The 16,314-nt window shown below is 39.7% G+C and overlaps 2 protein-coding genes across 2 annotated transcripts; both read left to right on the plus strand.

Moving 5' to 3' along the window:
• Nucleotides 1-44: 44 nt before the first annotated feature.
• nono (non-POU domain containing octamer binding) lies at nucleotides 45-1,759 on the plus strand. The gene has a single exon (XM_004072518.4). The coding sequence runs from the start codon at nucleotides 174-176 to the stop codon at nucleotides 1,488-1,490; it is 1,317 nt and encodes a 438-aa protein (XP_004072566.1). The 5' UTR covers nucleotides 45-173; the 3' UTR covers nucleotides 1,491-1,759.
• A 3,441-nt stretch (nucleotides 1,760-5,200) lies between these two features.
• npc1l1 (NPC1 like intracellular cholesterol transporter 1) lies at nucleotides 5,201-16,028 on the plus strand. Its single transcript, XM_020706079.2, is given in 21 exon segments — nucleotides 5,201-5,365; nucleotides 6,895-7,056; nucleotides 7,189-8,085; nucleotides 8,181-8,474; nucleotides 8,563-8,786; nucleotides 8,873-8,973; nucleotides 9,056-9,228; nucleotides 9,520-9,648; nucleotides 10,263-10,445; nucleotides 10,524-10,638; nucleotides 10,751-11,016; nucleotides 11,123-11,212; nucleotides 11,298-11,488; nucleotides 12,909-13,036; nucleotides 13,139-13,268; nucleotides 13,344-13,399; nucleotides 13,402-13,636; nucleotides 13,718-13,949; nucleotides 14,630-14,743; nucleotides 14,867-15,029; nucleotides 15,294-16,028. Coding segments are annotated over 21 exon segments (4,140 nt in total). The 5' UTR covers nucleotides 5,201-5,323; the 3' UTR covers nucleotides 15,509-16,028.
• Nucleotides 16,029-16,314: the final 286 nt, after the last annotated feature.

Here is a 16,314-nt window from a genome sequence, read left to right on the forward strand (position 1 = left end):
ACAAAGATGCCGTCAGGAAATTTTAAGTAGATGTCGCCTACATGTGACGTCACACAACCGTCAGAGCAGCGCACCGTGTCGCCATTTTTGTTACTCTTTGTACGACATTGTTAGCCCCTTGTACTGCTTTTCAAAGCACACTTTACCAGATTTTTTGACTTCTTTGTCAAATAATGCAAGGAAACAGAGGCCCTCAGCATAACCACGGCCACAACCGCCAGGGGGAATACTTCAAAACCGAAGGACCTAATAGCAATGGCCAACAGCCGGAGACCAGCGAGCAGACCAACCCCAACGCGGCCTTAACCATGGACCTGCAGAGCTTCAGGAAACCCGGAGAAAAGACCTTCACACAGCGGAGCAGGCTGTTTGTGGGAAACCTACCCACAGGCGTCACAGAAGATGACCTGGAGAAGCTGTTTGCAAAGTATGGTAAAGCCAGTGAGATTTTTATTAACAAAGAAAGAGGCTTCGGCTTCATCCGCCTGGAAACCAGGATCATAGCTGAGATCGCCAGAGCCGAGCTGGATGATCATGTATTCAGGGGCAGACCTATCCGAGTCAAGTTTGCTACGCACGGTGCCGCTTTGAGTGTAAAGAATTTACCAGAGTTTGCCTCCAACGATCTCCTGGAAGAAGCTTTCGCTATTTTCGGGCAGGTGGAGAGGGCGGTGGTGATTGTGGATGACAGGGGGAGGCCCACGGGGAAAGGCATCGTCGAGTTCACCTCAAAGCCCGCAGCCAGGAAGGCTCTGGATAAATGCAATGATGGTGCCTATCTTCTCACAGCCTTCCCCCGACCCATTACAGTGGAGCCCATGGAACAGTTCGACGAAGATGAAGGACTGACCGAGAAGTTGATCAACAAGAACCAACAGTATCACAAAGAACGGGAGCAGCCACCGCGTTTTGCTCAGCCGGGCTCCTTTGAGTATGAATATGCAATGCGTTGGAAAGCCCTGATGGAGATGGAGAAGCAGCAGTACGAGATGGTGGACCGCAACATGAAAGAAGCTCAAGAGAAGCTGGAGGCTGAGATGGAGGCAGCCAGACACGAGCATCAAGTGATGCTGATGAGGCAAGACCTGCTGAGGCGGCAGGAGGAGCTGCGCCGGATGGAAGAGCTCCACAACCAAGAGGTGCAGAAGAGGAAGCAAGCGGAGCTCCGGCAGGAGGAGGAACGCCGGCGGAGGGAGGAGGAGATGAGGATGCGCAACGAGGAGATGATGAAGAGGCAGCAGGAGGGTTTCAGAACCAACTTTTCTGAAAACAGAGAACAAGATATGATGATGCACATGGGTGGTCACGGGTTGGGCATGAACAGAAATTCCCTAGGTGGGAATTCTGGACCTGCCAATGCTGCTGCTATGGCTACAGATAGCGCTCCGATGATGGCAGGTCCAGCAAACAACATGCCTGTAGGAGGACAGAGCGGCTTCCCCCGAGGCCTTCCGGGGCCTGGAGACTATAACAAGCAGCGGAGATTTTGAAGAGCTTCTTCCCTTGTCTTACTATGCTCACTGTAATTTTCCATTTTGGGTAGAAAGTGTTACTTTTGGACTTTGAAATGTGCATGTGTTTTTTTTTCTACCGTTTTTATTTGTCCTTTTCATTTTATTTTAGTACTAATATGTCATAACTCCAAATGAGCCATGCATTTTCAATTGTTTCTTACATTCACTAGATAGAGATGGAAAATGTTTCTTTGTCCTAAATATGTCAACTTTTCTGGAATAAAGTCATGATTCCTTAAAAAAAACATTGTCTCATTATAATAAACTTATGATTTATTTATCCAACCTTCATTGATCCAGGCAAAACAGATTAACAACAGCATTCTTATTTTCAACGGTGGCCCGATGAAGTGTCATAAACACAGAAGCAAATACTTCACATCCAGCCTGTTCATCCATTCACAAAACAATATCTGATGGCACCAGTGCAAGTATTTGATCTCATTCGGTACATGATCCTCAACATAACCTGAAGGATTCCGTGCAGATTTATGTACAGAGTGAAGAACACTGAACTGGTAATCCAGTGGTTTGCTACAGTAAAGAAGATGGTAAATATAAATGTAGAAGCTATGAAAACTCCATATGAATGAATTTAACTGGTTATTTATTAGCTACTAAGGAAGTGGGACACAAATTTTTCAATTTTGCAAAACAATTCAATGAGATTTATGACTGAAGAAATCCACAATGAAAAAAAATAAAGGTGTTTCACATTGAAGATTTGGAAACTTGAGCAAACCAGTGGTCAAAACTAACAAGAGGAACTACGTAAGATGATTTTGATTTTCAAAGTCAAAATTCAAACAGATGATTTTTGCTTGCTAGCTTGTATGCGCTTGCTGGACAGGTGTCATCTGATAACAAAATTATCATTTTTTCTTATCAGACCCCAAGAACTGAAAAAAAGTAGCTTCTTCAACTATCCTGCAAGTACATCATAAATATAGGTTGATAACAATTTGATGATAACAAACGTGCAAGTGTTCTCTGGAAATGTACGCTGTGAAGTCTGCACTTTGTGCCCTGCAGGACACAAGGTAAGCTTTCTCCTCAGGTTTCTCATCCCCTCATTCTGTTTGACAATCGTGTCAATTTGGAAAATCTTACTCTAGAAAAGCGTGCAGGGTATGCAGGCTATGAAGGTGTCATGCATCACAGATGTTTGTTTAAATTAGTTTTTTATAGTTTGGTTTAAAAAAACAGAAACAGCATCTGTTAAAATAGTTTTGTAAATTAATCTTGCCGCCTCAATGAATTCATGAGCGTGTTCTAAATTTTCTGCTTTAAAATGATAATTTCCCATGCATTTGGCTTCCAGTGCTATTTAGTGCAGAAAAAATATGAAAGCCTTAGAAAATGTTTTTTAACCCTTGTGTTATCTTAGATGACCCCACCATTAATTGACCTTGACAAAGGTGGATAAAGGTGGAAAGAGTTCATGTAATCCATGGACACCAGTGAGGTTCACAAATCATTGAAGAAAAAAGGTTTAGCACACTGTCTAGTGGGTCTAGATGACCCAACTCCCAATGTTAAAGTGCCTAGGATAGCACAAGGGTCAATTGATATTTCACATTTAATAAACAAATACTCTTTATGATTATTCCAAGCTTTAAGACCAAAATGTGGTGCAGTCAAATACAATATCATAACAAGTTAATAGATTTCAGGGTAAAATTAGTGGATGCTTCCTTATGTTTTGTATGTTTTCTTAACATGTAAATGAATGAAAATCAAATTTTTATTGCTTTACTCACTAAAAGGAAAAGGGATTATCGATTTTATTTCGTGGAAAACGAATGTCATTATTTTTTAGTGTATTGTGGTTGTGTCGATTAAGTATCAAATAGAAAGATCTTTTTGAGGGAGACAAAATGAGAATAAAAATGTGTTTAGGTAGTATTTCTCTCAGTCAGTATTCCACTCAAAAAATGAAATGATGTCGTCTATAAGCCTTCAAAGTTCCCATTTGTCTCTTGCACAATAATTTTAAGGACAAATCTGCAGTAAGTCTGCCACTAAATCCAACTGCTAAATACTGTGCTTGAAGAATATTAGCAAAATATGATCTACTCCAAAGGAAAATACCACCTAAACAAAAAAAAATTTGTTTTAGAACAAAAAAGGAAAGCTGAAAATTCATGCAATTGTTTTCACTCAAAGCTGAAAATGGCGTCTGAAGGACAAAATCCTGACCATATAAGTCTTAAATGTTTTCTCTCTCTTTCTTGTTTATTTCTTTCTTCCTGTCTGTCTTTATTATTTTTGTCTTTCCTTCTTTCTTGGCTCATTAAAACTATTAAATGATCAATGATTGTGTTATTCAAGACTGAAAAGGAAAAACAAATACAAGAGAATGAGTGTGACTCAAAATTAAAAGTCTGTTTTTTCATAAATTGGTTCAATTTGTTACAAGTCCTCTGTTTAAAAATCCATAATTTTAACAAAAAATAATTTTATAAACTGTTGAAGATTACATCCATAAGACAAATTAGTAATGAAAAAAATAAGAAAACATTTTACTTTGAAAAGCTGTCTCTGTTTTAGAATAAAAAAATAAATCTGACTTCCTGAACAAGCATTTGCATAAAATCTGAATTGCTTGAATGTTATTTCTCCCGCAAACAAATCAAATGTGGGCAGATTTTTATGAAAGGGCAGAACCTTTCCGTAAGTTAAGATAACAGTCACCATCAAGGAGTGGAAAATTATTATCTACTTGTCAAGGAAACAGACAAACAAAACAAGAAGTAGTGCATAACTTTAAAAAAAAAAGAGTATTTGGAATCCCTCCCCCAAAAAAGGATAGTGGGGAAAATGTTTAAAGTATTACTCTCGTATTGTTGCAATGATTATTTCAGAAATATTGAGCTAATGAAAATAAACAAAAGCAGTATGCAAACACAGGACTGGCAAAAGTTCCAGTCTTGCTTTTTATCTTACATTTTCCCACCTTTTTCCCTGATTCAAATTTCTGCCCAAATTCAAATGTCAACTGTCAGCTTTCTGCAGACTTTGTTGTGTTGATAAGTTTTATGGATTTATCAAAAGAACAATAAACATCCCCATATCAGCTCCATTTTTTCTTGTCTTTCTTCACATCTCTATTTATCTGCCTATCAGATGTTCGTGCAGAAGTAAGCAACAACCTGCTTGAACTTGGGATCCTAAGATACCCAAATAGTCAGTTTTTACGTCACAGAGACCTTGACTTAAGATAACAACATTCAGTCCTGGATCAAGGTTGATTTTAAACACGGGGAAGTAATCCTGCAAACCGCTGTATGATGGGTTCAGGAAAATATCCTTTTGGACAAAAAGTAATATAAAGGTATATTTTTAGACAAACACAGTGCATGTGGCCCACTAACAGGTCATGTCCGCAGTATGCTCTGAATTTCATGTATGATCTCAGAGTTTCAGCAGAGTCTCAACATGAAACTGCTATACAAGTTTGTAAGACTTTATTACTTGTTGATCACAGTGAATAAAGAGGAGTGGCTGATACGTTTGGATTCCCCCAGTGTTTTAACCGAGCTGCTTTGAACCACCCTAGCAACTATGCAGTGTCATAATTGCTCCCTGTTAATAATCTAACCGACAAATTGATCCATCACAGCTGCAATTGGCTGGGAGCCGCATCACCCCAGAAAAGGCAGCACTGACGTACCTGTGGAGGTGTTTTTTCCTCCCAGCCACAGAAGGAGGATAGGAGGGAGAGGGTTGTTTGCCGTCCGGTAATTAAACCAAATGTGTCTTGCAGTGATTCATATAAACTTCAAGAACCCAGAGGACCCTCAGGAATCATGAAGGACCTTATGGCCGCAGTCACTGTCCTGGCTTTAGTGGTGAGTACCTCTGAAACCTCTTCTGAAATACATGTACCTTTATTAGGTCTTTTTCTAAAATAAAATCAGTTTATTAACTACAGTGGGTTCCTCTAGCTTTGTATCTTCAGTCTTTTATTAGTAATAAAGTCTTGATTTAGCACATTTATTTATTTACAGGAATCTATTTCCTGTAAAACTCCTCAAGTGCAAAAAAGCTACTCGTTCTGGTCTTGTGTGTGTTAAAATGAAGAGTAAATTAATCATCAATGTCTTTTTAGGTGATTTTAAAACTTACTATACATACACAGGAAGATTTTTACACATTAAAATCAAGTTAGTACTTCAGTAAAACAAAGATTTTAAAAAATGTATAAACAATTTTATAGGTTGGTATTAAACACAAAAAGAGTATTGAAAGGAAATAGGGCTGAAAAATAAATGTGTGGTAAAAAAAAATCGCTGAAGAAGTTCACTTGTGTTTTTCAATTTAATTCGGTTTTGTCCAGAATGATCATCTAATGAAAAATGTGAACTCAAAAACGAGATGTTGAGGCTTTATCTCATCTTTGTGTCCAAAGTCAAAGTTAGAAAAGTGTTTAGACTGGCAATATTCTGAAGTGACGGCTCACCAAAGCATTTCCTGTAGTTTCAGCTTCTCAATGAAGCGTTGCAAAGTCCAGGATTTGCAGCTTTGCAAGATAGCTAATGAACAAAAAGGAGAAAATGTATGAAGATGGACAGGAAGTAATTCGATTCAGAAGGAAAGAAATATTTGTAGTAAATATAAACATGTGCATATACCTGAAGTGTATTCGTTTGATATTAGTTCTACATTATAATTGTTTATCTTTGTTCGTTTTTGTAGTTTTTAAACCAGGATAATGGTTTTAACATTGACATTAGTTTTTTTACCTGCATTTCCTATTTAATGTCAAACATTGAGGCCCTAAACTGGATTTCACTATTTGATAAATAAAATACCAAATAAAAATCTTGACATTTCATTAATGTATAAAAAAGCACAATCTAAATTAATTGTCATGCTCAATGTGTGGTTGAAAAATATTTTCTTAGTTATTTGTCCATTAATTTGTAACTTTTTTTGTCTTTTTGTGCATTTTTTAACTTTGCATTGAATTTAAATATTGTTTAGAAATGCTGCTTTTACTGAAGTAATATATGAACAAGTTGGATTTATGTCAAGACCCTCGTAGTTTCCAGAGATGAGTTAAAAAAATCAAAGTGATACCCTCTTGGAAAATGTAATATAAAGTCAACAAACACATGAAAAAAATGTTATTTTGAGTAATTTATTGAAATTTTCTAATACCAAAATCTATGTATTGCTTTAATGTATTAGCTTATTAATTTATAACTGAAAGTTACCTTTGTGCACTTTAAATGACTAGTTTTTCACAACCAAAAAAGATGACTTTAGAATAAAAATGTACAAATAAACATGTTTATGAAACCAAATTCATTTAAGTGATTTTATACAGATACCCAGAGATACATATTTACTTATGTTGGCTCTTTCTATGACACAGATGCTGTCAGAGGCCCAACATCAGCCTGGATTTTGTGCTTTCTACGATGAGTGTGGTCGTAACCCATCCTTAGGGGACACTCTCATTCCTCCTATCGTCCCATGTCTGAACTACAGCCCAGCCCGACACCTCACAGGTGAACACTACAGGAGGTTCAAGGAGGTTTGTTGTTTATTATTGTATCACAAAAATTAACATAAAAAGGGAAGTGAGATTTAACGTAAAAGTAATACTTGCAAAGTTGCTACTGTTTCGGTTTGACCTACTGTATAGTAAAAGCTGCTCTTGCTGCAGGTGTGTCCCATGTTGGACCAAGGAGAGGAAAACACATACGGCTGCTGCTCCCTTGGACAGCTTACATCTCTGGAGAGGAGCCTGTCCCTGTCCAAAGGTGTGCTGAACCGCTGTCCTTCGTGTGCGGAGAACTTTGCCCACATGCACTGCATGGCCACCTGCAGCCCTAACCAGACAGTGGCAGTCAAAGTCACCAAAGTTATGAATGTCACCTATTTGGGCCAGCCAAAGGATGCGGTTGTGGCCTACAGCGCATACATCAACAATCAATTCGCAGAGACGGCTTTCCAGTCTTGTAAAAATGTCCGGCTACCAGCAACAGGAGGCTTTGCCATCTCTACCATGTGTGGTCGGTATGGGGCCACCCTGTGCACCCCTCAGCGCTGGTACGACTTTCAGGGTGACTCCAGTAACGGGTTGGCTCCTTTAGACATCGACTTCCATCTGATAAAGGGTCATGACACCACAGGGCTGCCTGAGGGTGTGATTCCTTACAACGGGCAAGCTTTAAAGTGCAACGAGGTCACACCATCAGGATCCGAGCCCTGCTCCTGTCAGGACTGCAAAGACTCCTGTCCGAGTCTGCCTCCTCCTCCGCCCCCTCCAGCACCTTTCAGATTGGCCGGGATGGATGGATTCCTTCTCATTTCTATCATTTTATCATGCGTTCTGATATGCGCCTTCTTGCTGTATGTATTTGTTTCTTTCCGGATGAGCTCTAAAAAAAAAAAAGATCAGGGAGGCGGAAAAAGAAAGGACAAAACTAAAGACATCTTTCAAAGAAAGATTCATCCTTCAGAGGTGACATGTGCTAACAAGACCAGCCTGGTAGCTCAAGATTTCCTGAGTTCACTGTTTCAACGTTGGGGAACCTTGATGGCCTCGTATCCCCTCACGGTAAAAAAATGAATAAAAATAAAAAACTTCTAGCTGCAAATCATGAAATGCAGGATACAGTTTTTTCATTTGTGAATATTTTGTCTTTTTTGAAGGTGCTCCTCTTCTCAGCAGTAGTTGTTGCTGTCCTCTCTGTTGGCCTTAAGTCCATTGAGCTCACAACGGATCCAGTTGAGCTATGGTCTGCTCCAAATAGTCAGGCCCGCCAGGAGAAGGACTTTCATGACAAGCACTTTGGCCCGTTCTTCAGGACAAACCAGCTGATCTTAACGGCCCCGGACAAAAAAGGGAGCATTTATGACTCTCTGCTATTTGGAAAACAGAATTTCAGTGGGATTGTTTCCAAAGATCTCATCATCCAGCTGCTGGAGCTCCAGCAAAAAATACAGGTGATGACCATATAGTTAGCTCTGACAATGATTAAAAACATGTGAATATGTATTTACACTCTTTTGTTCTCTTTTTGGCAATTTTTAGCAAATTGAATTCTGGTCTGAGGATCTCAATCGCACAGCATCTCTGAAGGATGTGTGCTACGCTCCACTAAACCCGTCCAATCCTTCCCTGACCGACTGCGCAGTCAACAGCCTGCCACAGTACTTCCAAAACAGCCTGGAAAACATCAACGCCAAAGCAAATATGACAGAGTTAGGGGTGACCAAAGAGGTGGACTGGAGAGACCACCTAATCTACTGCCTGAAGTAGGTTCTCATTCAGATAGCAGTGACTTATCTGCAGCTGTTCTCCTTTAGTGGCATAACCTACACTCCTTCCACCTCTTCCCAAGCTCCCCGCTGTCCTTCAAAGACATCACTGCTTTGGGAATGAGCTGCATGGCCGACTACGGAGCGCCGGTCTTTACCTTTCTGGCTGTGGGAGGTTATGAAGGTGAGTGACTCCCTGATGAAGTCCTTTTTTGCTCATTCACAAAATTCCCTTCTCTTACATAGTGTGTTCCTCCTCTTTCAAGATGATGACTACACCAATGCAGAGGCTCTCATCCTAACATTCTCCCTGAACAACTTTCCTCGTGAGGATCCCAAGTTTAAAGTGGCTTTGCAGTGGGAGAAGGAGTTTCTTAAAATTGTCCAGGATTATCAGAAAAACCCAGCAACAAACTTCACGTTTGCCTACATGGCAGAGGTACAGGATCCCAGAAGGCATTGTTTCCACAAATCTTCTTGCTCAAAAGGAAAAATCCGATGCATTTTGTGTTTGCTAAAGTTAAAACCAGAAAGGAATTCTCCATTGTCTGTGATTTTATATCAAACAAGCAAATGATAAAGGTTTGATGTAAAACTGACAAGCTTGTCTCCTACATTGCAAAACTGTGAAATTGACCAGTTTGTCTTTGCCTCATTGACACATTTTCTGATTTCTTCAGTCTCCATTCCTTCAATTCATTCACATTTTTTATGACTTTTTGTTTGACAGAGGTCTCTAGAGGATGAGATCAATCGAACAACGGCAGAAGACATTCCCATCTTCATGATCAGCTATCTTGTAATCTTTGTGTACATCGCTGTGGCTCTGGGAGAGTACTCTTCATGCAAACGCTTACTGGTGAGCTTTTTTTCCTGAGGAATGCTTAACTTTTTTAATCTTCGGTACATCACATCCAATGTCGCTTTTACCCCCTCACAGGTTGATTTATTGTCCTTTTTGTTATTAGCTCAGAAGTGAAGTGAAGTTTGAAAAAAATGTTCTTTTGTGCTCTCTGAAGGAGAAGTTTTAATAAACCAGGCAAGCTCTTAATTCTGAAAAAAAAGATGAAAGAAAACTGAGTTTTGTCAGCAAGAAGGCTGATGCTAAAGCATGTGATGACTTTCAGGGAGTACAAAATATAAAGTTTAAACAGAGATTCTTTTTATATTTCCTTCAATTTCTGGAGATAAAATAATGGTAATTTATTTGTTTGGATTAAAAACTTCAGAACTTCCCTTATAACTCTAGAAATAGAATTTTACACCCTTTGTTCTCACGTTTTGATGAAAGGGTGCTTATCATTTTCGTGTTTATCTTTCTTTGGAATCTGCGATTAGCAGAAGCCACCACAGCATCAGCTCCTCTCGATTGCAGAGCTTGTACTTTAAGCTTTTTGGCCATACGCATGTGCCACGTGGAAGGCACAACGGAGTGCAGTGTACATTTTTGAGGGTCGTCTCTTTGTCCCATAGGTGGACTCCAAGTTTTTGGTGGGTCTGGGTGGAATCCTGGTGGTCGGCTGTTCGGTCCTGGCTTCCATGGGTTTCTACTCGTGGATTGGCATTCCGTCTTCACTGGTCATCTTGCAGGTGGTGCCTTTCCTTGTGCTTGCTGTTGGAGCTGACAACATCTTCATCTTTGTTTTGGAGTACCAGGTATCTGTGTGCAGAGCATGTGCACAATAACAGTGACTAAAATGATCGCTTTAGTGACCTCATCTTTTTGAATTCCAGAGAGATGTAAGGAGAGCTGGAGAGACTCGGGAGCAGCACATTGGTCGAGTGCTTGGACATGTAGCTCCCAGCATGCTCCTCTGCAGCCTTTCAGAGTCTGTTTGCTTCTTTTTAGGTACAACTTTGAATCGATATTTACAAAGAAAAACCAATCCACTGTAAAAAAAAAAAAAAAAGGGGTTGTAGTTGGAAGTTCACATCCGATTAGCTCTGTTTTGTGTCATCAGGGGCCCTATCTACCATGCCAGCAGTGAGGTCCTTCGCTCTATATGCTGCTTTGGCCGTGCTTATGGACTTCGCCCTGCAGATGACAGCTTTTGTTGCACTTTTGTCCCTTGATGCTCGGCGCCAGGTCAAGAACCGCTGTGAACTCTTCTGTTGTGTTTCCGTGTCAGCCAAGCACTCCAACAAGCCAAATGAGGGCTTTCTGCTGCCCCTAATGAGGAAATACTACGCCCCGGCCCTGTTGAATCGTTACACAAGGATCTTTGTGGTAAACCTTCTAAACTTTGAGCGAAAATACTTCCTGCTGAAAAACATCAGGTCATATGTGTACCACCTGGACATTTTGTGGAATAACTCAACTTTGGGTTTTGTAGATGGTGGTGTTCATCCTAATGTTCTGCGCGTCCATATTCCTCATGTTGCATGTGAAAGTGGGTCTGGACCAGGAGCTTGCTATGCCGACAGTAAGTATGAGACCGTTGACCTCTGATTCATCAAATTAATTTGAGCAATTTCCACAAACAAATATTTATTTTAATTTCATTTTAGGACTCGTACATGCTGCGCTATTTCAGTTACCTGCACAAGTACTTTGAAGTTGGCGTTCCAGTTTACTTTGTGACAAAGAGAGGCTTCAACTTCACCAGTGAGGAGGGCATGAATGCTGTGTGTTCCAGTGTGGGCTGTGATCAGTTCTCTCTCACGCAGAAGATCCAGTACGCTACTAACTTCCCTGACTTGTAAGTGACAGTGTTAACTTATCAAATCTGATTAGAAGACGATAAAGCGGAACCTTTATCAAACCTTTCGTTTATAAGCATATGCCACTAAAGAGTTTTTTTAACTTTATTTCCAATGTAGATGTGGCAAAGGGAACTAAAATAAAATAATATTACAGTTTAAGAATAAAAAATTAAAAGGCAGAATACCCAAATGTGTTTGTGTAGACTCTCATTGACTTAGGAGGATTCCAGTGAAGACAGATTCAGTCTTTATGGAAGCCTTTAGGAGAAGAATAGCCAAGTCCAGTTGACTGCTTTTCAACCTAAGATGAAAAAAGTACCCAAATGTATTTCTCCTTGCAGAGTCTTCATTAAATAGCTTGCTTATTCAGTGTACATGTTGCTTGTGCTTCTCAATTCCCTCATCAAGTCTCAGTATCCCAATTTCTTCAGCCTTAAAATCAAAACAAAGCAATGCCTCTTTCTGCTAGTCCTTTAGCAAAGGTCGTCTGTACTGGAGAGCAAGCTCGATCCAGACAGACCCACCCAAACGCCATCCTAGGATGGCGTCTACCACTTTATCAAAGCTTTTCCTGAACAGGTCCTTGAACCTGCTGATAGTCGCAACCTCTAACATACAGACGGATCAGACTGGTTAATAATAAACCCAAGAGCTTAAATAATTCTCAAAATGAACAGTCCTGGAAAAATGAACAAACATCCAAAAGGTTCTGATAATTTTGCCTCACTTTATGCATTTATCTGTAAGTAAAGCAACAAAAAATATCTTTGCCGTTCAAGTGATGCTAATGACAGAATTTAGGAAACCTTGGCTCAAAAAGGAACATTGTTATACAACACGTTGCTTGGATACATCATTCTGTTTACATACTTGTTTGATACTAAAACGCACAGGGAATTACATTAGAGAAAAGTTGTTTACCAAAAAACTCCTTCGTTTCCAGTAATATAATTTGAGCACTCATAAATCCTGTCTTGATAAAAGTAACTGACAGAGATTAAATTAATCTGATTGGATTTGTTTTTTTAATATATCTTTGAAAATATCTGTTACTGACAAAATATTATAAAATATCTTTACTTATCATGTTTTTTTAGCTTTCTTAACTAAAAAATACTTATGCTGACAATGTGAATAGAGTGGATCATGGGGGTAATATTACTAATCAGCTAATATTAAACTTTGTCTAAACTTTTCTGACATTTAAACAGTTTTTACTGTCCATAAAGAGCATTAAGGAAAATTAACTAAGTTTAATTTCAGTTTCAATAAATTATCGATATTTATACCAATGCCTTTGTCTAATCTCTGTATTTGGTGCCTCCATAAATTATTTCTTATGAAAAAAGAACCCAAGCTAAATAAGTACAAACTAGTTTGTGCTTTAATGGTGTCGTCTTATGTTGTGCTCTTCAGATCCTACATTGCAATTCCTGCTAATTCTTGGGTGGACGATTTCATTGACTGGTTGAACCCTGGATCCAGATGTTGTCGACTCTACACCCTCGGTCCAAACCAAGGGGAGTTCTGTCCAGCAAACATAAGTGAGGATTCTGGTTCAGTAAAGGACATTCTAAGCTAAAAAAATAGGAAAATCCCAAGTCTCACTTCATGAAAACCTCCTCTTTTGTCAAATGCAACATTAGGTTCTCTCTTATGTGGGCGCAAATGTATGAACGCTTCTGCAACCAGTGCCATCAGGCCCAGTGTAGAACTGTTCAACCGCTTCCTCCCTGACTTCCTGGGTAACAGACCTGATCTGCAGTGCTCCAAAGGGTGTGTATGATAGCCCCACACATGCAGACACCCCACACAATCAATGGCTTCATGGTGGATTGTATCATTCAACAGGGGTCTCGGAGCTTACGACACATCGGTAGTAATAGATGGCGGGGGAGAAATAATAGGTGAGCAATTTCCAGCCCAGTCAAGGCAGCCGGGGATGTGATGAATAAGAAGCCTGTGAATGAACTCACTTTTCTGGTCATTGCAGCCTCTCGGTTCATGGCTTACCACACAACTCTGACCAACTCTCAGGAGTACACTGCTGCCCTGCAGAAGGGCAGAGAGCTGGCCAGCAGCATCACAGAGGCCATGAGGAAAGTACCAGGGACATCTCCAGACTTTGAAGTGTTCACTTACACGTACGTATCCTGATCTTTCCTCAAAAGGGATTCCTTCTCCTCCTTCAAACACTAATTGTGTCTCTTAAACTTTTTTTTCAGGCTGACTAATGTGTTTTATGAGCAGTATCTGACCATTGTGCCAGAGGGACTCTTCAACATCTCCATGTGTCTATTGCCAACTTTCGTGGTGTGCTGCCTTCTGCTGGGTTTAGACCTGCTCTCTGGCCTGCTCAACCTGATCACTATAATCATGATTGTTGTGGACACAGTTGGGGTCATGACTTTGTGGAGCATTGACTACAATGCAGTGTCCCTGATCAATCTGGTGACGGTGAGAAAAAAGCCTTGTCTTTCCATTACATCTAGTTTGGATACAGTACTCAAATGTCTTGTGGTCCTTTTAACCGTCACTATTGATTCACATAGGACGAGATTGGCACTTTTATTAACGCTACTACATTAAATAATTGACAGTGAATTTAAATTGTTTGGAATTTGTGTTTTTAAACCCTTTGATGAAATCTCCCCTAAAACTTGCAGTGTTTTAATGAAATATAGATAGTATCAGTTATGAGACGTTGGGGGATTTAGTAAGTTTTTGCTCACAACAATGTTAGTTTAAGACGGAAAAATGCACCTTGTTTATCCACTTTCTCAAATTTGATCCACATGTTTTTAACAATAAGATTAATTATCAGCAAATGTTGCATTCTTTCAATGCAGCAAGTAAACAATTTTAACAATAGACGATTTAGTCTCACCACAAAGTTTCGAAAATTTGCCAAACTTTTCCACCAAATTTTTTTAGAAATTTCATGGAAGCAGCCATTTTGAAATGAGCAGGAAAAGCCCTTCTACTGGCTCTTGTGGAAAGATAGGCGGTCTGAGAAATGTGTGTATTAAATATGATCCAAATGGTAATGTACGGTTAAGAAATCTTCAGTTAAGACCACAAACTATGGATCACACCTGATAACGTGTCTTGCATCATGCCTTCTGATTTGTTGGTAGGCGGTGGGAATTTCAGTGGAGTTTGTGTCTCACATGACCAGATCCTTCGCCCTCAGCACTAAACCCACACGTGTAGAAAGAGCTGCAGAGGCTACAGCCAACATGGGCAGTGCAGTAAGTACAAGTTCATTCAGAACTCAATCTAAAATACGAGTAATAGATGTCGTCTGCGTTTAAGAACTACAAAAAGCTTTCTGGATTGCAAATGACAGTATTGTTGCTTTTTTTTATTCAAAGGTGTTTGCTGGTGTTGCAATGACTAACCTGCCAGGCATCCTTGTTTTGGCCTTTGCCAAGGCCCAACTCATCCAGATTTTCTTCTTCCGCCTAAATCTGGTCATTACACTTCTTGGGTTGGCCCATGGACTAATATTCCTCCCTGTGCTCCTCACTTATTTTGGTACGGACCTTTATTCCCACTCTGTCTTCCCTGCTTCTAGTGTGGCTCCACTGTTGTGTGTATGCATATGAATATCTGGTGATGGCGTGTACTGGCAGCCACGCCTCTGTCAGTCTGCCCCAGGGCAGCATTGGCTACATCAGTAGCTTACCATCACCAAGTATGAAAGAGGAGTGAATGAAAAATGGACATATTGTAAGAGCTTTGAGCGTCTGGATCCAATCTATTAATAACTTTTAAAAAATGGTTCTTTTTTTTTTTAAGGTCCTGGTCTGAATAAAGCCATCCTGTTGCAGGCCCAGCGGGCTAACCAAAGTCAGGACACAATGAGAAGAGTAAAAGAAGCATATGACAACATCAGCTATGTGGACAACGACGAAACGAACCCAGGAACCAGCTCAAACTCCACAAGTTCTTCAGGGGACGACAAAAAACCTCCAGAAGCTGCAGAAAGAAAGGAGAAGATTGAGCGCTTATGAGGTGCCAAAACTGTTATCGAGTTAAATATTTACCTCAATCAAAAATGGACTCAAGGGACCAATAACAGTGATACAGTGCTTTATTTTAGTGGAAGTATTGCAACAATCACAATGCAAAGGCTGTCAGAATGATACTGGACATTGTCATTTTGTTTTCTGTTTTTGTACTGGATTTAATTGTTTTGTATTTGTACACACATTTCATTATAGCACTTTTTAAAGTGACACACACTCCATGACTTTTCCCTAAACAGTAAAATGCTGCAGAAAGAATGCAATCAGACCATGTAAAAAAAAACGTTTACTTTAAAAGCACTCGTCTTCATTAAAATGGTCGTCATGGGAGTTTTTTTATGACGAGTGATTAGACGTTACAAATACACACCAATGCAGTTTTTTTTTGTTTACTCTAAATTTATTTCTGTTTAACAAGGGACTGGTGCGCCTGCTTTTTTTGTCTCCTTGTGCCAGCTGGGCCTCTGATGCAATAATAAATACATAAATAAAAACACACTTTCTATGTTTTCTGCCAGTCACAAGCTGTCCAGAGAGGAGTTGGTTGTTCATTTACAAAGGCTCCAAGCAGAATTATGATGAAAACCCTTTGATTTTTTTTCATTGAAAAGGATACGAATTCTTCTGGGAAGCTTAATCACGGAAAAGGTAAAGAATACATTTTGGTTTCCAAATTTTCTCACGGAATGTAAAACTAGTACTACAGATGTAACCCTTGTGCTATCCTAGGCACTTTACCATTGGGAGTTGGGTCATCTAGACCCACTAGACAGTGCGGTGAACCATTTTTC

This window comes from Oryzias latipes, chromosome 9, assembly GCF_002234675.1.
Source record: "Oryzias latipes chromosome 9, ASM223467v1".
Taxonomy (NCBI): domain Eukaryota; kingdom Metazoa; phylum Chordata; class Actinopteri; order Beloniformes; family Adrianichthyidae; genus Oryzias; species Oryzias latipes.